This window comes from Peromyscus eremicus, chromosome 9, assembly GCF_949786415.1.
Source record: "Peromyscus eremicus chromosome 9, PerEre_H2_v1, whole genome shotgun sequence".
In the NCBI taxonomy this organism is placed as follows: domain Eukaryota; kingdom Metazoa; phylum Chordata; class Mammalia; order Rodentia; family Cricetidae; genus Peromyscus; species Peromyscus eremicus.
Window position 1 is genome coordinate 108,119,408 of NC_081425.1, and position 20,918 is coordinate 108,140,325.

The window sequence follows — 20,918 nt, forward strand, 5'->3', positions numbered from 1 at the left end:
AGTGAGCCACAGATAGCATAGCACTGGCTTCCTCATTCAAAAGAGAGAAGATGATTTGAACGATTGCTTCAAGGTAAACATTCCAACAGAACCCTCATTAATTCGCTTGAAACACATTTGGAGTATGTGAGGATTGGGGAAAGATCAAAACCAAAGCTCAGTCTGTTACATGGTGAGTATTGACCCAACTAAGTATTTATACTATCTGATCTCTCTCTCTCTCTCTCTCTCTCTCTCTCTCTCTCTCTCTCTCTCTCTCTCTCACACACACACACACACACACACACACACACACACACACACCAGTGGATGGGGCAGTGCCATGAATAAAGCAAACAAAATTCCAGCTTCCTCTGAGATGAGGCTGGCAAACTTTTTCTGAGAAGGCCCAGAGAGCAAATATTTAAAGCATTGTAAGACTTATGCATTGCTGGTGACAACTACCGTCTGTAAAACAAAAGCAGCCATAGATATCTGTGGACAAATGAGTACGGCTGAGTGATAAAACTTTATTTATAATGACAAGCAGTGGGCCAAGATTTGTGTGACCTAATAAAACTTGGAACAAACAAGCAGGAGGCTTGATTTGGTCTACAGATTATAGTTCCTTGAGTCCTAATCTAGAGTTCTCTGGGCACACAGCAAGCATCATTCCCCATGTCTGCCCAGCCTCAACACATTTATCCAAGGTAAATCATTATTCTCATTTTTCAAATGGAAATATTAACAAGAGACACAGTCACTTGCACAGGATCACATAGCTTCCAAGCTGGAGAGTCAGAACTCCAATTCAGGACAGCCTGAACTGACAAGTACTTCTAAAATATTCTCCATGTCTGCTGGGCTCCCATCAAGTGGAAAGTAAGAAAACACACTTATATTTTTGGACACGTGAAGCAACTTTGCAGACACATGAAATGTCAGTCTTGGTAGCACCAGGAATGCCAAGGATAGAAGGGAAACTTTGAATGAGCATAAGACTGTCCCACATGCAAGGACCGTCTTTTTCCTTTGACCTCAGTGTCTTGCCTGGTGTTTCCTGGGCACTCCATGGTGGAAGGAGGAATGGACTCATCAAAGATGCTTAAAGCTCATGGGCACAAAACAAGCGAGATGCCGCAAACGAAAGGCAGCTCATCTCTGTGATGGCTTACTGCCGCATGACACGGGCGACTATTTGTGTCCTGATCAGTGTCCCCAAAGTCTTCTTTCCTAGAATTTGTGCTTTGCTTCCAGAAGTCACGCAGATATTTTCAGAAAGTTTAGCCATTCGGCCCCAGATAGTTATTTTAATATTTTTTCTTTTTAGATATGAGCCCCAGTCATAACAATGATAGAGCGATAGCAATATATTAGAGTCCTCTGAAATAATTTTTAACTTGCTCCTTCAACAGAAACTATCAGGTGGGACTTTGTGAAGACAGAGACCTGCAGATGGGGCCACACACAGACACAGTGGTGACAGCCTGGGAGGAACAGGACCTTACAGCTGGACCACTTGTCAAGGTGTGTCAAGGTGTGACAGCTTCCCAGCATGCCTGCGTCACCTGTCTGTGTGTCCTGTGGACTAAGCAGTCAACTGTCCAAGGGTTTTTAGCAGATTCCATGATGCCTGTTGGGCTGGTCCGACCTTTCCTGGGTGTACAATGATCATGCAGCAACACAGAATCGAGGGGCTTTTTGTAGACTGTCACCTGCCCCCCTTTGTTGCTTTTTCCTTTTTCTAAACCCCAGGAGCAGAGCAGATTCTGGCATCTAAAGTTAGCTCTTGATGGCACAAGCCCGAGGCAGACACAGTTCTTTCACTGGTCTCTAGCCAATTAACATACAGAAGAAACAACCTGGCCAAAAGGTTTTAGGAGAGTGTTGTCGCTCCCCTCGGCTTGCTGTGCAGTCTCTCACTTCTGAATTCTAATCATCCTCTGCTTTGACTGTAGAATGTAACGTAAAGGTGTGCAAAGCCAAAATGCCAATCACCCCAAAAACAGTCCCAGTGTGTGGCCTCCACTGGACTCCCAGAACACACTCCCTCCTCTCCCACTCACTCCAAGAAGTGACCACGTCTTTCATTTTCATGTTGCTTCCCTTTCAGACTTACCACTGAAATCTTGTAAAACCTTGTTCCAATCTCCCTCAGCTTCCTGGTTATCAAATACGCCATGCTGCTTGGTGGTCCACTCCTTTTCATTGTGGCAAAATGCTTTACTGTATGATTACAATAAGTTGTCTTCGCCTCACCCGCTAATGAATGGGCTTTGAGGCTTTTTCGACATTTGGGTAATTGGAAGTAGCAATGCCACAGATATTCATCTGTTGCCAGGCACATTTCTGAATTTCTCTTTGCATGGTTTTCCAGAGTGGCTGTGCTAATGTATTATCACACAGCATGTACAAAAGTCCTGGGTATTTGTACCACAGCTAGCACTCAATACTTCTGGCAATTTAAGTATCAGACTATGCATGCTGATAGGTTTTTGTTGTTGTTTAAAGCTTTGTAGATGGGACATAGTTGAGAAATTAGTGTATCAAACACATGAACTATTTTTTAACTCACAAAGAGCCAAATGTACAAACCAACAGGGATACCAGGTTGAAATTGTATTATAACTAAGCAACTACCCTCTATGAGGTGTGTCCAAACACAGATGTGAATATGGCCCAACACAAAACAATAAACTTACTTTGGAAATCACGTAAGTTTTTGGTAATTTGCTTTTGTAAACTCAACTGTGTGATTCTCAGGTATGAACTTATGTGTGACAACATCATGTCTCATTTTCAAAATGTTGGGATACCCATATAAACAGGTAACAAAGGACATTTTTACACCCAAGAAAAGCCCCGAGCCTCCCCGCCACCTCACTCTCCCATTCTGACTTGCATCACCTTGGACTAACTGGCTTGTTCTTGAGCTTAATATAAACAAGCCATGCAGTGTCTGTTCCTCTGTATAGGTTGGTAAGTCGCCATTTTTTAACTGCTGTATGTAGTGGGCTACAACCTACTATGCCATGGCTAGTACATATGTTCCCACTGCTGAACATTTGGTATTTCTAAGTCTTTTGTGTGGCTGTTTCTCTTGTGCACACACTTAACCCTGAGACTGCCAGATCAGAGAGTGAGGCCCCCGTACACTGCAGCTTTCGGAAGGGGCTCTTCCAACCAATTCACTACACCCAGCCGTGAGATCACAATCTCGTGAGATGGAGCCTACCTGCTGTTTCAGAAACCCTCCAAGGCTGGGCATGTCTAGAATTAGAATTCATTCTTTATTGGTGAAGCATCAGTTGAGTCAGGTGCGATGTGAAAAAAACAGCGAATGCACTGGCACTTGCCCTCACCACGATGCAGCAAAGCTTGGCTAAGGCTGTTAACTTACACAATTTTACTTGCTCACTCCACTTCCTGTTCGGGGCTTGGAATGACTACAGCCACCACAGGACTTTGTCCACAGACTAAGTAGAAGATGTATCCTAGGGCAAGGGGAAAAGAGAGAGAAGCACAAGGCAGATGTGCCAGGAAAGGTGTTGCATGGCATGTTCCTCCGAGTTACAACATTCCCCTCACGGGGGGTGGGGGATGGGGGGCTGAGGGGGGGGTGGAGGCCCAGGAGCCCCGGGAGTATAAACAGAGGTTTCATGTCTGGAGCACGGAAACTTGGGAGACTCTTGAGGGCAGCTGTTAACACTGTTAACAGTATGAAAGTGCGTACCAGTTGCTTGAGCTGGAGACTCTCACAAGCCAAATCCAGAAAGCAGGATATATTTGGGTCTGGGAGCTGGCTGCATAGTGTACACAACAAGCTCAGGGTTACAGCTTTCAGAAGTCATCATCCATGCTGGAATTGGTTTCTGCATATGCAGCTGCTTTAGAGTTGTCCCTGTTCCTTGTAAGTAAGCCCTCACTTACACTCCTGTTAGTAACCCCAATACAAGGTTCACCAAATTGTTACCTTGGTCTGTCATGTGAGTGTTGCATCTCCCCCAACTGTCTGTGGGGTGAGTGCATGTGAGTGTTGCATCTCCCCCAACAGTCTATAGAGTGAGTGCATGTGAGTGCTGCATCTCCCCCAACAGTCTATAAAGTGAGTGCATGTGAGTGTTGTATCTCCCCCAACAGTCTATAGAGTGAGTGCATGTGAGTGTTGCATCTCCCCCAACAGTCTATAGAGTGAGTGCATGTGAGTATTGCATCTCCCCCAACAGTCTATAGAGTGAGTGCATGTGAGTGTTGTATCTCCCCCAACAGTCTGTGGGGTGAGTGCATGTGACTGTTGCATCTCCCCCAACAGTCTGTGGGGTGAGTGCATGTGACTGTTGCATCTCCCCCAAGAAAGTTTGTGGCAGTGTTGTTTTGTTTGACAGGTCAATTGAAGATCTCCTGAGAGACATGTCTGCATCTTGTCCTACCCATAACTTCCACTGACAAGAAAAACTTGCCAGAGCCTCATTTGGGGGACATCTTAGAAGTGTGCTCCCAATGATCAGAATTTGTCCTTTCCCAGATAGCTTTCTTGGAAAATCCAGGGAGGGAGCAACAGAAGATGTTAGATAGAACAGCTATCCAGAAAATGGCCTGTGCAAAGTTTTGTTGTGTAGGGCAAACTGCTGTTTCTAATCACCCTTACGTTTCTGGGGCAAAAAAGCAGCCCACCTCACATTAAGAAGGAAGAAAAAAGTGATGGCAGGTTAGGGGAGCTCAGGAAGGAGGGGCCAAGAAACCAGGCTCAACAACCTAGTCATTGGCATCGCCAGGTTTCCATTCAGAAACATCCCAACACTGGGGAGGCAGAGGCAGGCAACTCTGTGTCAGTTTGAGGTCAGCCTGGTCTGAGGAGGAGGAGGAGGAGGAAGAGGAAGAGGAGGAGGAGGAGGAGGAGGAGGAGGAGGAGGAGGAGGAGGAGGGGGAGGAGGAGGAGGAGGAGGAGGAGGAGGAGGAGAAGAAAGAATTAGAAAAGTGGGATATTTTGGTAATGAGAGAGAGGAAATAGTGTTTCCATGGATTTTGACAGTGTGTAAAATACATACAAAAAGGTGGTGGCATCTGTTTGGGTGGGTACTTAAAGGCTCAATAAAAAACATGTATGCCCCCAAATTTAGGAAAAATACATACTTTCAGCATAGAACTAAATGCACATTTCTTAGTTAGGTAAAATGAGTTACATGCCAACATTTCTATAAGGCTGCACATGTACCCTGCATTTTGACATCAGAAAAGTGCAAGTAAGAAACAGCATTTCATGTGGCCTGTAAGCTTCTAGAGTTTATCCCTACGGCAACGGAGAAAGATGTCACTGTACTCAAGAGTCCCCAAGGCACCATGTCGTCTCTCACCGCCATCAGACACTTCATCTAAGCTCACAGTGCTGAATCTGGAGCGTGCTCCCAGCCTGGAGCATCTCTTGCTCGGCACTCTTCAGGCCTCACACTTGACAGCTCTGCATTCCCAAGTCTGAGCGAAACTGGCTACTCTTCAAGCCACTGTCTGTTAACCATAGGTTCCTCCCATGCGTGCAGACCCACTCCACACCTCGCTCGGTGGTGTCAATCACCACAGGAAGAACAGAGGACACTACTTATAAGATCCACCTAACATTTTAGAAGAAAGGATAAGCAGTAGAGCAGCCACTGGGAGGGGACCAGGTGGATGACTTTGAAAGGAAGCAGAAGAGCTCTACGCTATCTGTAGAGTGGCCCTGCGACACTCCTTCTAGAGACAAGCTGAGGTCAGGTCACATCTTCCAGATTTCACGGTGTCCTCGTGGAGTACTCCCACCATGCTGATCCAGCCAGTGAGCACACACAGCAGGGAGTCACAGAGGCCCCTAAGGATCCTATGCGGGGCTGCATGCGGGGCTCCGTGCAGGGGCAGTCTTGGCTCGGGGTTCTCTGATGTCCTGGCCAAGACTGAATACAGCCTCTTGCTGCACCTCTCAGCCCTATTCTCCCCAGGCCATCTTTCCCATGAGAAACCTCTCTTACACTTAAAACTCCATCTTGGCATCTGATTCACAGAGCACCCCTGTGACCAAGCGCCAAGCATGCAGTGTAGCCAAGATCAGATAATTACATCTCAGCTGAAGGAACAGAGAAGATTCTTCTTACTCACAACAAAAACTCAGTTAATAACAAATTAACTTTCTAAGATGCGACCCCTAGAGGTTAGGAAGTCAGGCCACTTCAGCAATCCACACTGACTCTGCACTTCACACATCACACCATCACTCCCTCGCTGGAGAATCTGTGAAGAGCGTAATTAGTTATGCTCCTTCAAATCAGCAGATCACACAAACCCCTCACAGGAGCGTCAACCAAAACCACATCTAATTCAACAAAAGCGCATTTCAACTCTTCAAGATGTCCATCCCTTCTGGGAGAATGGCACTCTCTTCTGACACCCCCACCCCACATTTTCACTTTCTCTTCTCAATCAGAGCCAAGCCTCAGTGGTCTTCAGGTCCTCCCCACCCCCTACCCCCCACGTTGTTTTCTATTTTCATACATTAATACTTTCACTTGTGTGAGTGTTCCTTTCCCTGACTTAGACATTATTTGTGATTTACTGAGCAGATGCTGCCTGCCAGCTGTGCTGTGTCATCCTTTGGCCTTTATTGAGGCTCACACTTGGGGAGGTGTTGTAAGAGTAAACAAGCAAAGAAGGTCTTCCAGATACATTTGAGAAAGAAACCCGGATGATAGGACATAAAGTGATGGGAGTGGAGGAGTCACTTGACAGACAAGATCTGAAGGGAGACTAGCAGGCGGACAATGGAGAGACCCTTGGTCAACATGCAGGAGAGGAAGAGAAGTGTGCCAGCAGAGGACTTCACAGGAGACATCTGCAAAGACTTCAGGAAGAGAGGGGCAGCATCTCTCTTCCTCCCCCTTCCCGTAGGAACTGGCTGGGGTGTCTCTATCTATGCCCAAAGCCAGGGCTGCCTGTGGTCAGGCACACATCTCGAGAGATGTAAACTTTCTTGTCGGCAGACACTGTTTGCAGCTCTTTCCTGTCAGAGACCAGGGTAGAACCTGGAGTCGCTGTGTCCCTAAGTGCTCCTGTGGTGAATTATTTGTACCCCTCTCTGAATAACTCATACCCAAGGAGATGGCATTAGGAGGGGTTTGGGGAAGGCAATCCCCGTCCTGAGGAAAGAGTCCTCACAGATGAGATATGTGGAGACACCTCAACGGCAGAGTATTGCCACCAGTGAGGCCCTGGGTTTGAGTCCCAGAAGGGGGGTACCATTCTTAACACAGATTTGGAAGGGAGGGATGCAAGCTGCAAGTGACAAAGCTCCATGGGATGCTGTCAGTCATCACACACTCTTCTTTCTTTGTCCAGGTGTGTGTCTAGTATGTGTGTGGTAGATGAATATGTGCAGATGCACACGGTGTGCACGTGCAGAGCAGAACTGAGTGTTTTCCTTGATTGCTCTCCACCTTGGTTTTGAGGTAGGGTCTCTCGTGGATTAGGCTGGGCTGGCTGGTCCACCAGTGAGATCTAGGGTTATCTTGTCTCTGCACACACCCCACCCCAGCACTGGAGTTCTGACATATGCTGCCAAGCTTGGCTTTCTATGTGGGTGCTGGAGAGGTGTGTGCAGGTCCTCACGCTTCTGGGGCGGACACTATACTGACTGAGCCACCGTCCAGCTCACTTCTCTGTTTTCACTTGGTTTATTCTTGTTACCTGCTGCATGACTGAACAGAACAATTAATGCTCAATCCAACTTAATCAACCTCCGATAACAAGCTCAGTTTCCCTGGAAGAGGTATTTGTTAAGCTCTACAGAGTTGGCTCATGTCAGCAGACAATCCTCTCAAAAGGTGTGAAGACATTTTATCACGGTGGTGGGAATGCAAGGAGATTTATTATGGTTACTAGTGCTATTTTTGTCAATGTCGTTGGAATTCTAATTAGATTATTAAAACTTTACAAATCATTACATGAGATCCAGACTCAACACCTTCCTGCAGCAAGGGTGCTTCTGAAATGAGAGCATCCTGGTGCCACAGGTAATGATGCATCGCTGATAATAAAGTTGCAGGGAAATTCCGCCAATAAACCCAGCTGGAAGAGACAGAACCCATTCATCTTCCTTCCTCTCCCAGGCCTATGCCTGAGGATGTGATGTCTGCTGTAGAGAACACCAGCCTCACCCTTTCCATTTTCGCAGCTGCATGGTGCTGGCTCACAGAGTGAAGTTTAATGGCTTGTTCTGGCTACTTATATTTTCCCTCTTAAATCTGAGAGGCAAATCAAAAATATTTACAAGTGACAAGACACTTGAAAAAGGAATATTTTTAGGAGAGAAATGAGACAAATGGCAGATTCAACTCCTAAAGCATCATATATCTTAGAGCATTTTGATTTACAACACATGCATTCACAGAAATACCTGAGGAAAACAAATGGCTCATTGTTAACCCAGGCCCATTTGCAGGTTATAAATGCAGGTGCTCTTTACTCATAAGATAATGGCTCTAAAGCCCTTGCACAGCAGAGGGCAAGGAATGCCACCACCCTCTGTCCTTGGCAAGATAACCTGATTCCTTCAGGTGAAGATCCCAGCCCTTCACTTTCTAGCTGAAGGAAGAAGATGGAGCTTACTCACCATGATGTACGACGCCCTTCAACCCATGGATAATAGGATCCAGTGCAGAATTGTCCCTCGGACTGACCTACATGTAAAGGAAACACGATTGGTTAAATCTGTCCTGGCATCAGCTACAACAGCCTCAGTTTAATCTTCTAAAGAGAAGGGGGAAATGGATGCATCTAGCAAGCTGTTTAGGTCTCACATATACCATGGTGCTCACCAAATGCCAGAGATTTATGACACAATAAAATCAAGTGAGGAAGTCTAAATCACAACAAAGAAACTTCTCAGAATACATTATAACAGGAGAGAAATACCACCTTCACAGCAAAGCCTCAAAAAGCAACTGCTCTGTTTTATTAAAAGTAGTCATGAACGGCTAAAAAGTCATTGAAAGTCATCAGAGAACAATCCATCATGGACCGAGTATTCCACACCTCCTGGTGGTTGTGTTTTACTGTTCTCCTTAGAAAATGGCCCAGTTCCCTGTCAGCTCACTCTCCTCTGTAAAGACCCCAGTTCCCTAGGAAAACCCATGTTCTCTGTGAGCTACTTTCATTTTCTAAAACTGATGCTTTCCAAACAAGCCTCATTGTCCATGGGCCCTTCAACTTTTAGATACTACTTAGCAAATTATTGTCTTTGCTAGATGAAAATATCCCAGTATGCTATAGTTATAATTTCAAGTACTTTCTCTTAGATATGTACAATAAAATATTTACAAATGAAATATAATAATGTCTGAAGTGTGCTTTAAAGTAATCTAGGAGTGGATAGTGACTGGAGAGTGGGAAGACATGCCCAATCACTTAGGACCTTGAACGACAGGCATAGGATGGGTCATGATGTATCCTTTCTACTTCTATGTATGTCCTTTTTCTCCCCTAAAAATAAAGAGCTTTTCAAAATCCATTATCTGTGGTTAGCATAGTTCCTGCATTTTTTCCCCTTCGGGAACTGCATTTCCTATTAATCCACTTCTCACATAATGAAGTTGAGATATTGATGAACCTTTCAATGTGCAGCAAGACCCAATTTGCTGTTTAAAGTTAACTCAGAGGAATCCAGAAGCAGCCAATGTTGAATTTCTAGGAACTACAAAGGATGTACACCACTTCCAGGTTACACAGATGCCTCCAGCCCTGTTGAGCTGCCATTTCTGACGTGCTCTCTTGGAGAATAATCCACACTTGACACATTTCCTTCCCTTTTTGCTCCTGCAGCTCCAGGACACAGCAGTGGCTCTAAAATGTAAACCGGGACACCTCTGCCCCCCTAAGGCAGCATGTGATCAAGCCCAAGACATTTCTGGTTGTCACAGCTACAGTAGATGAAGACAGGAGGGGGTGGGGCAGGATTCTACAGAGCCCTTGACATCGAGTGTGAGAATAGGACTGCTGTTAAACATCAATGATGCTTACGATTATACCCTACAATGAAGAATTACACGATGTTGAGGTCAATGATGTGTTGAAGAACTCAATGTCTGGAGCCCCAAGTTGCATCTACCTATTCAGAACACAGTGGCCATTATGCAGTATTATGTTTATAAACGAAAAATGTAACATAATATGCGAGTTGGTATTACACTGTAAACACTACAGATGAGGGAAGGAAGGAAGAAGGAAGGAAGGAGGGAGGGAGGGAGGAAGGGAGGGAGGGAGGGAGGGAGGAAGGGAAGGGAGGGAGGGACAGAGGGAAGGGAGGGAGGGACGGAGGGAAGGGAAGGGGAGGGAGGGAGGGAGGGAAGGGAAGGGAAGGGGAGGGAGGGAGGGAGGGAGGGAGGAAGGAAAGAAAGAAGGAAGGAAGGGTTGATCGACAGTAAATAAGGACTCAGAGTATTAGATCACATGGGTGAAATCCTAGAAGTTGCCATGACTGAGTCTCCATATTGTCTGACAGGGAGCCCAGATCAGGGCAGATAGTGATCAGAAAGAAAAACATTCTTAAAAAGCCAACGTATGGCAAGTATTCATAGGATATACCAAACCAAAATTATATTTGAAGAAATACTATATTTCCATCAATCAAGTAATTGATCAAAAATTTAAACCATGGCCCCCAAAAGGGATCACAACTCAAGACTATAAGATAAGAGACTCTCATCAGTAAATGTGGTCACATTTCAAAAGCCCAGAATAGAATAAGAGCCCAGAGAAAAAGCCACAGCTGTAGGAAGAAGGGTGTTTTGGATGAGTGTCCTTACCGCGTGTTTAAGGCTTTGTCTTCAAGGGGTGCTATGGGAGGTGGTGGAACCTTTAAGAGTTAGGGCCTAGTTGGGAGGTTCTTAGTCATTGGGGACATGCCCTGGTGGGGCCTATGGGATCCTAGACCCACCCTCCTTCTCTTTTAGCTTGCTGAGTGATGACGTCAGCACTACTACACATTCCACCATGTAATAGGACCTCAGGTCTAAAGTAAGAGGGGCGGGGCAATCAATCATGGACTTGAACACATAATATGAGTCAAAATAAATCTTTTCTAAGCCAGCTGTCTTATGTATTTTGTTATGCAGCAAGAGGCTGACACAGGGGAGTAGAAATGTTCATGTGAGTCTAAACTCCTAAAGTCTGTGAAGAGATGGGGAGGTGGCCACAAACCCCTCGCCTCCATGCCACACCTCTAGAGCTGGGGTCTGCGGTCCTCCATCAAGAGTGTGTATCCATTTCCCTACTTTGGAAAGAAAATATCTATCTTATTGTTTGCGGTTAGGGAAATCTGGTGAATGTAATAAAGGCAGATGCTATTAAAGCATTGAGACTATAAGGCCACCATGAGAAGAACCGCCAACTAGCTTATCACAGGCTAAAAGGGAATAGGAAGTGAACATGGGCAATTCCTGCGAGCAAGTCCACTCGAAGGCACGTGGCCTCCGCTGAACACCTGCAACTTGTGTACAGCTGCTGAGCTCATCTAACCAGAGAATCCAGGAATAACAGTATGACTGTGGTTTCAACCAATCGGGGCTATTTTTCTTTCAACAGAGCGAACTGTACACATGGGAGCCTCTGTGACTGTGTGTAGAGGCTGAAGTTGGAGGAATGGCCATGATAATTTTCTCCACCAATACATGTTGCTTATGCTGTGTCGTAAAGTTTTCTAAACAAGATTCCTTATCAGACAAGTTCAGCTGACTGAACCCTTTAAAATGATGGTACCCTTCTGTGGCCGATGGAGGCAATGGTCCTGAAACAGTGTGCCAAGGTTCACTGTCTGTATTTCATTCACCTACAGCCAACTATTACCTGAACAAATGAAATGGGAAACTCCTAGCAAGGTGTGGTGATGGGCCTGTCTAATCCCAGCACCAAGAGATGGAGGCAGCAAGCTCAGTTCAAGGTTATCCTCAGCTACAAACGGAGTTCAAAGAAATCCTGGACTATATGAGACTCTCTCTCAAAAAGCAAGCAAGCAAGGAGGAGGAGGAAGAGGAGAAGACACCTAAAAGAGAAACAAATAATTCCTAAGTTTCAAATTGAACACTGTTCTGGGTTGGGGATGAAATCCTCTGATGTCTAGAACATAAATGAGCCACTGCCCTGTGTGCCCACATGGGACCAGCTTCCTTCCTGTTGGTCCCTTAGTTCTCAAATCTCAGGTTTCAGATCAGATGTCCCTGCAGTGCTTATGTTCAAGTAGCCCTTATTTTACTCACTAATGGCCCCAAATACCAGCAAAATTTATTACAGTACATTGTTATAATTATTCTATTATTAGTTGTTTGTTTGTCTGTTTTGTGATAAGGTCTCACACTGGCCTTGAACTTTCTAGGAGACTGAGGATGACTTTGAACTCCTGATCCTCCCGCCTCTACTTTCCAAGCACTGAGATTACAGGCATGAATCTTCATGCCTGCTTTCTAATCAGATATTATTGTTAATTTCTTACTGTATATACCAATCAATTAATTAATCTGTCATTGAACTTTATTGTAGGTATGCATGGGTAGGAAAAATATAATTATGTTAGGTCTGGTATAACCTTCAGGTTTCAGCATTGCTTTGAATGCAGCCCTTGCAGATAAGGGGGATTACTGTACCATGATGCTCCATCCAAGAGGAGAAGGGATGTCTTACAGTCAGGGGCCCCTCAGTGCATTTAGTCTTGTCTGATGGCGTGAAGGCTCAAAGGAGGTGTTCCTAATCCTCCATGACTGACACCCACTGATAACATACAGTGGAAAATAACCAGGCAAACTAATCCAAGCTCAATTTCTGTTCACTTGTGATTACAGTACCTTTGAGTTCAACACTCAGACCTGGTCTCATCTGAGCTCAAAGGCCTGAGCCCAGATTCAGAGCAACCCCACAATTGAAAGTCTCTATACAGTCTCTTCAGCTACCAGTGAGAAGACAGGCAAGGAGAGGGAAAGAAAATGGAGCTGTTGGCTAGTCAGAGAAACTGCCTAATAATACGAGCTCATTCTCCAGTCCATGGGCGGGGAATCCAAACTGCATGCTAATAAGTGGATTTGTTCCAGGAAGGCAAAGCCCTCACTGAAATAATCCCTTCCACTGACTGTTTCAATCAATTTGCCACTTAAACAAAATTGTGGATATCAGCTAAGCAATGTGGGCAGCTTTTCAATGTGATGGCAGTGAACAGGGTGTTTTAGCAACCCGTGTTTACATTCTGGTTTCCGTTCCAGCTAGAAGGAGGCCAAGAGAGAGGGTGAGAAAGATGGGACTCTAAATCAGGCAGGAACCCTCACAGCTTCAGTGTCCACACCCCTGCAGTGGGGACTGACAGTGGAAGGCTCCAGCTCCCCATGCAGTGTCCACACCCCTGCAATGGGACTGACAGTGGAAAGCGCCCGCTCCCCATGCAGTGTCCACACCCCTGCAATGGGACTGACAGTGGAAAGATCCGGTTCCCATGGATTCAGTGTCCACACCCCTGCAATGGGACTGACAGTGGAAAGCGCCCGCTTGCCATGCAGGGTCTGCCTGGGTGGGTCCTACTGGACAGCACGTCATCCTGAACTCTCGCATCAGCGGTTGCCAAAGAGCAGCCGTCCTGCCCAGTACCTCTGTGTGCTTTGCTGTAAGACCACTTTGAGTTCAAATTTCAGAAGATCTGTGTTTTGTTTGACATCCACTCAATTTGGTAATATGCTGCTCCTTTCAGACCCACATGAGTGCTTTCCTGGCTTTTTAAACTTGCTTCCTTCCGCTTTAAGATCAAAGAAGTCGCATGGTAATACAGAGAAGCCAGAACTTCCACAAATGAGCTTTAAAATGATGAGGGGGGAAACCCCCCCTTCCCAGTTTGTGCTTGAACTGGAACCCTTAGCTCCTGGCACTTCCAATTTTGAGCAGCTTTGTAGCATCAGTCATCTTCAAAAGATGGCACATAAACATGACGGAGGACTCTGAGTCAACGCCTTCCAGTTGTCTTCAGATAGAACTCCACTACACGTTGCCAACCCAGGAAGCTGACATGGACTTTGGGACTAAAGACTAACTTCAGGCACAAGCTATTGAGATCTAAGCCACCAAATTTCCTTTTCAAGTGGTCACTTACCATATGGGTTTGTACCATTATCAAATTAATAGCCAGGTTCTCAGTTGTCTCTACATCTAATGCTTGTCATCCAGGCACTACAGGATGGGCTGTGCTTATCCTCAACTTGGAACAAAATAAAACAGATGCAGAGCAGCCCCAGCAGACCACGTGTGCCACATTCAAACAGGCTCCTATAGCCTTTTCCCGAACCCTGTGCCATTTGGCCCTTGTCTCAGATTCTAATAATTGTCAATCTATCAGGTCCCAGCCATCTGGTAGACAGGATGGCCAAGACAACTTCCTTGCCCCAAATCTGACATTGGCAACTGCTACTTTACTCCCACAAACCTCATATCCAGCCAATAACATCCTCTTGGGGAAAAAAAGATTTACGTTTGCAGAGGGTAGAGCTATCCCATGAACCAGGACCGTGGGGGAAAGTGTCAAACAGCAGAGACTCTGCGCAGCCTTCCTGACTGCAGAAACGATCCAACCAGCCTGAGGGCTAGCAGATAACTGTGCATTCCGAGGCTAACACACCTGATCAGAAAGAGGGCAGGAGCTTCCCATGAGGTCTAGTTTCACATCAGCGTCCTCTCCTTCAATCTCTCTCACCTAAGAACCACACAGCAAGGAGACTGCGTGTTCTTCCACTGTGACTGCCGCAGCTCAGCTACCTTTCACTGCACTCTGGTATCTCTTGCTGTTAAGAGCTTCCCTGTACCAACCATTTTCACCTTGGCCTCTTCCCCACTACTTCAGGGAGCCCTTACCTGCAGCTAAAAGAGTGACTACTTTCTGCTGCTAACATTAAACTCTGTGTGTGTGTGTGTGTGTGTGTGTGTGTGTGTGTGTGTGTGTGTGTGTGTATGTGTTGGGCAGAAGCCAGAGGGTGCTGGGTATTTTGTCCGATCACTCTTCTATTCTCTTGAGACATAGTCTGGTCACTGCACCTGGAGCGAGGATAGTGTGCTGGTTGGTTGGTTGGTTGGTTGGTGTGTGTGTGTGTGTGTGTGTGTGTGTGTGTGTGTGTGTGTGTGTTCCTATTTGTTTGTCTTTGTTTTGTTAACCAGATACAAGCCAGGGTCATCTAAGAAGAGGAAACCTCAACTGAGACATGTCTCTATCAGACTGGCCTATGGGCAAGTCTGTGGGATGTTTTATTGATTGATGATTGATGTGGGAGGGCCCAGTCTCTGCCGTGGTGCCTCTCCTGGGGAGGTGATCTTGGATTGTATAAGAAAGCAAGCTGAGCTAGCCAATACCCAGCATTCCTCCATGGCTTCTGCTACTATTCCTGCCTCAGCTTCCCTCAGTGATGGACTGTGACTGGTCTTGTAAGCCGAATAAACCCATTCCTCCCCAAGTTGCTTTGATCAAGGTCTTTACGGCAGCACAACAAAAGAAGTTAACGGGGACAGACAGTAGCCAGCAAGTCCTGGCAATCCTCCTGTCTCTGCCCTCCAGTGTGGGGTTATGGGTGTGTGTGGCTGAATTTTTAAGTGGATTCTGAGGATTTGAACTCAGGCTCCGCTTGTGCTGCAAGCTATCTTACCCACCTATCCATCTTCCCAGCACGGATGCTAGGCAACGTGTCTAGCCCAGGGGGCGAGTCTTCCACTAACTCGGTCCTGCTAAGCTACACTCCAACCACCCTGGCTTTTCCCAGTCTCTTACTGGGACTCAGAGATACTTCTTCTCTTGGGTACAGCCTAAAGTCTCAGGTGTGGATGCTCAGATGTCTTTCTTCCCTTCTGACATCTCAATACCATCTTCTCTGCCAGCTGCCACTGCTGTAACAGGATTATGAAATGTGGGATCAGAGGTGCTGAAGCGTTTAGCACCTCACATCACAAGGAAATCAAGGAGGAAAATTGGGGACAAGCCTCAGAAAGAGGCAAGGCACGAGGTACAGGGATGGGTGGAGGTGGGGGTTTGGGGGTGGGAGTGAGGTACAGCAAGGCAGTAGGGTCTTTCCTGAAGTGCACACTACAGTCTCCAGGAGAATCTAAGAGTAGATTCCTGCCCAGAAGGGTGGCTCTAAATGGGACTATAAAATCCAAGATCAAGGGCCGGAGAGGTAGCTCAGTTGGTAAGAACACTTATGAGGATAAGGACCTGAGTTCAGGTCCATGACAATAGCCAGACAAGGCTGTGTGGATTTTATCTCAGCACTGTTGTGGGTAGGAACAGGAGGATCCATGGGGCTTACAGGCTAGCAGCCTAGTTTCCCGTTCAGTGAGAGAGCTTGATTTGAGGGAATAAGGTGGAGAGTGACAGAGCCCAACACCCACACAGACACGTGAATCCGCATACAGCTCTGAATACAGCAACCCCAAGACATGTTTACATACAACATACAGTCTAGTATCAGACCTTCCCTCTAACCTAATAGCTTTCTATGCCAAGTGTCACCACAGCTGCAGGGTACAGCGAGCCCCTGTCCAAAAGGAAGGATCTGGCCCTTGGTCATCATCTCACCTCCAGCACTTGACGGACAGACCTCCAGGACCAGCTGCCATGGGCAGATGAAAAATTTCTACAACACAGCTCCCAGTAAGGATTGGCACAAAAAGAAGTGTGTGCTAGGAGGATACAAATTCGTGTCTGTTCAACAGGTCTTGGGCCCTGACATCTTAATTACTGTCAGCTAATATTCTTGGTGGTTACTAGTTCACTCAGGAGTTATTCATCTTCAGAACAAGCCACAAATCTGCCCAACATCAGACTGTGCCAGACAGGCTTGCTTACTGCCCTACAGGCAGTGTCCCACGGTCACGGGTGTCAGTGTCTCAAGCATGGTGGTCAAGTCCATTCTTTTGACTTTCAGTTCACCTCCCACTCAATGCAAGGCCATAGAAGAGGAGGAGGGTGTGGGGAGGCATTTGGCAAACAGCACCAGCACAGGGCCACATGGGCTTTTGCCCTGTGTCTGTAAATTGGTCTTCCGGAAGCTGAAGATATGGTTCCAGAACCACCTGTCCCATCCAAGTTAGCCTTTTCCAAGGAGAGTTGGCTCTTTGGCTCTTGGACTGGAGAGCACATATGAACTTCAAACCCACGAAGCTCAACCTAGAGTCCCAAGCTACAGTGTTCACTGTCTCACAGTGATACTGTTGTGACCTTCGAATTAAAAAAGAGAAAAAAATGTGTGTGATCTGGGGGAGCCTGGAGCAAAAGAGCAGTGTGTTTCAAGCTCAACAGCTGGCCGGAAGTTTCTCTCTGTTCTGTGTGGCGTTGTTGAACAGCCCCTACTCTCCCTTGGTAATACCCCCATGCACGGCAAACCCCAGCACTAGCAAGAGCTTAGGGGAGAAAGCAGGCCAGCCGTTTCCCAGGGTAGAGAGACTTCAAGGAAAACACATTAGATGTGAACTCTCACCTCTGCTTTCTCCTTTCCTCCAAGCAAAAAGCTGCTCCAGGCACTCCACTCACAAAAGACTCAGGGTCCAGAAAGGGCCGTGTAGGGACTGATATAAATCCCCACCCTGTATGCAGCAAGAGAAATACAAGAAACAAGGCATGCTGGATCAAACGACTGCCAGAATGATCCTGTGGCAGCAAATCCTTTTCTAGTAGCAGGGAATGCCACTGCTCACATTAGAAAGGCAGGAGGAACAGGTAACTAGGCGAGAACTGGCATGTGTCAAATATTTAATCGGGGCCTGGGGGACTCTCTAGGACAGCACCTGCCCAGTATATAGGATGCCTTGAGTTTGATGCCTTCAGCATTGGGTGGGGAAAAAAGGAAAGCAAATCAAATATTAAAATGACATGACTCGGGACAGTGAACCATGGGCCAGAGGCTGCGTGCAACCCCGGATAGCTATGAATATGGCCTGATACAAAATTGCAAACAAAACATTATAAATTTGTGTTGACATTTTAAAAATGCTGTGGTGTGTATACGGTGTATGCCTGTTCTGCAATGGTGTGCGTGCTGGTGTCTGCACCTGTTTGTGTGCACACGAGAGTGTGTAGGACATTGGGTGACTTCCTGTAGCCTCTTTTTCCCTGCCTTATTCCCTTCATGATCTCTCACTGAATCTGGAACTTAACGTTTTTCAATAAGACCATTCATTGTTCAGAAAGTCCCAGCGATCTTCCTGTCTCTACTCTCTACAGTGCTCTGGTTACAGGCAAACATAACCATGTTTGTGATTTAAAAACAAAACAAAACAAAACAAAATCTGTTGTGGTAGTGAATGTAATTGGCCTCATAAGCTTATAGAGAGTAGCACTATTAGGAGGTGTGGCCTTATTGGAGGAAGTGTGCCACTGTGGGGCGGACTTTGTGGTCTTCTATGCTCAAGCTACACCCAGTGTAGACACAGACTCCTGCTGCTGCCTGAAATCAAGATGTAGAATAAGAGTGCTCCTTCCTCAGCACCATGGCTTCCTGCAGGAGGCCATGTCCCACTATGATGATAAAGAACTAAACCTCTGAACTGTAAGCCAGCCCAATTAAACGTTTGCCTTTATAAGAGTTGCTGTGATCATGATGTCTCTTCACAGCAACAGAGACCCTAGCTAAGATACCTATGCGAAGTTCTCAAATAGGAACGTTGTAGATGTCAATGTTGTATCACAGTGTCAAAAGACCGTTTGTACCTGTAGTTGTATGAAGAGGTGACAGGTAAGTGAACAGTGTTCTTAATCCAATTACATGTACCCAGCTCTTCAGTCTTATTCATTCAACAAATATGTACTGAACAGCCATGGAAGGCTGGGCTAGGATGACTCCAGAAAGACCTCCAGTAATGCCAACTCCAAGTACTCTGGGCCTTAGAGTGATGTACACTGATGCAGCAGCATGAAGCAAAGCCATAAGATCACTTCTCTGGTGTGGTTATAAAAGACCCTAACCTGCATCTTGATGGCTGGCATCAGTACTCTCCTAATAGTCACGATGGAAAAGCTCACATCACAAAGAAACACAGGTAACCTTTGCCAACCGCTAAGAGAAAAGTGAGGTTCTCCTGAAGGGGTGACCTTGGCCAACAACCTGAACAAGCTTAGAAGTGGATCGTCTCCAAAGTGAAGTTCCAGATGAACCCCAGCCGTCAACTGGACCAGTGAGATACCTTGACCCAGAGGACCCAGAACTTTCACAATGACTGTGCTGTGTTTAAGTTGTTAGACTTGTAGTAATGTGTTACATTGCAACAGACATATGCCACGACTGGAGTGTTAACCAGGATACGCCACTGAATGAATTATGGCACTCTGCCTGAAGAGCTGACAATCTAGTTTTGTCTCGAAGAGTACAAGAGGGCTCTTATCTCACTCTGCCATCTTCCTTACACTGTGACACCAACTCCATAAAAGGGACTTGGTAGTTCCCATCCTTCCGGCTTAGCTCTTGCCCTTTGCAGACCTCAGCTGCCAGCAGTAGGGTAGAGCACGCAGTTATAAGTCAGGTTCAGTTGGGGAAATGGAGCAGCAGTAGTGAAAAAGGTCACCAAGCAGAGCAATTAAGCATCAATAATCAATTCTGAGACAAAGACATTTCAGCAGCTTTTATGTTTTACCAAAGAGAGGAAAGCAATAAATTGCAGCATGGAATTTGAGGCCATCATCATGAAAGGTGTCCCTGGGCATAGCACAGGGCACAGTGCAGCAGCAGGAACAGCTGCTCAGAATCCCGGCAACCAAGTGCAGCTCATTACACACCGCAGCGCTCCTTCACAGAGGGTATTTCTACTCTGACTTCCTTTTGGGACTGAATGATTGCTCCATTAATGTAGTCTCTGAAGATGGATTAAGTATCAATTCACTCTTCTCAGCAATACCTCATAAGCCACCCCCTATTTCACATGGTTCTCCCACATAAAGGGCTTGCTGCCCACCACTATAAGACAGACACAAGCTCCCTGCTGCCGTCTTTTGAAATAAACCTGTTCACTCATCTAAACAGTACACTTCATTCACACACAGTGACAGCTGCATCAGGACCACCAATACATCTGTCTCGGCACCTGATTTAACAGCCCCAGCTAAGCAATGCTTTGGACATTACAATTGGATTATCTAAGTGGGTAAACATATCTAAATCCACTAATTAGACAAACTCCTGTCTCCTAAGTGGTCCTGTAAATGACCAGACTCACCTTGGAGAGAACTCAGCACTTCGGAGTGAACTGAGCACTTCGGCGTTGTACTTAAAATGTACCTGAGTTCAGCAGAGGATAAAATTAAATTGCAACAAGGAAAGACAAAATCTTTCCCAGCAGGCTTTGATTGATAGAACATGCCTTTGTAACAGAATGGAATGGAAAACCAGAAAGTTTGTTTCCGCTAACACTGCCTTATGGGGCAACTTTCTCTCCTTTGAGGAAATACTATGACTTTCTCCACAGAGCATAAAGTCACTTATCCAGGCACCAGGGCTCCAGCACTCTAGATCTGCCATTAGTTCCACTGGGGGGAAAACCTCTCCATGGGGAAGAGAGAATCCCAGTGACATTATAAAACTGTCATTGACAAGAGCCTAAGAAGCAGAAAGGACAAACTCAGATGAATCTGCTAAGCTGAAGCAACAAGGCCATTAAAACAGCTGGTTTGGTATGTTAGTGATTAAATGCAGAGTTTTTTTTAATTAATTAATTTTATGAACGTTTGTATGTTTGTGTTGGAAATGTGCTTGTGTGTGCCAGGAGTTGACATCAAGTGTCTTCCCCAAATGACATTCACCTTATTTTTGAAACAAGATCTCTTACTGACCCTGGTGCTTGCTATTGGCTAGACTGGATGGACTTGCCAGCAAGCCCCAGGAGCCTTTCTGGGTATACCATCACACCTGGATTCTGACATG

The 20,918-nt window shown here is 46.1% G+C and overlaps 1 protein-coding gene across 2 annotated transcripts in view; it reads right to left on the bottom strand.

The window, feature by feature from the left end:
• Ptprg (protein tyrosine phosphatase receptor type G) overlaps window positions 1-20,918 on the bottom strand; it is a 701,914-nt gene that overhangs the window by 142,401 nt on the left and 538,595 nt on the right. For both annotated transcript variants that reach the window (XM_059274234.1, XM_059274235.1), the window contains exon 6: window positions 8,615-8,681. In XM_059274234.1, coding sequence (XP_059130217.1) covers window positions 8,615-8,681 — 67 coding nt within the window. The remainder of the gene's footprint in view (window positions 1-8,614; window positions 8,682-20,918) is intronic.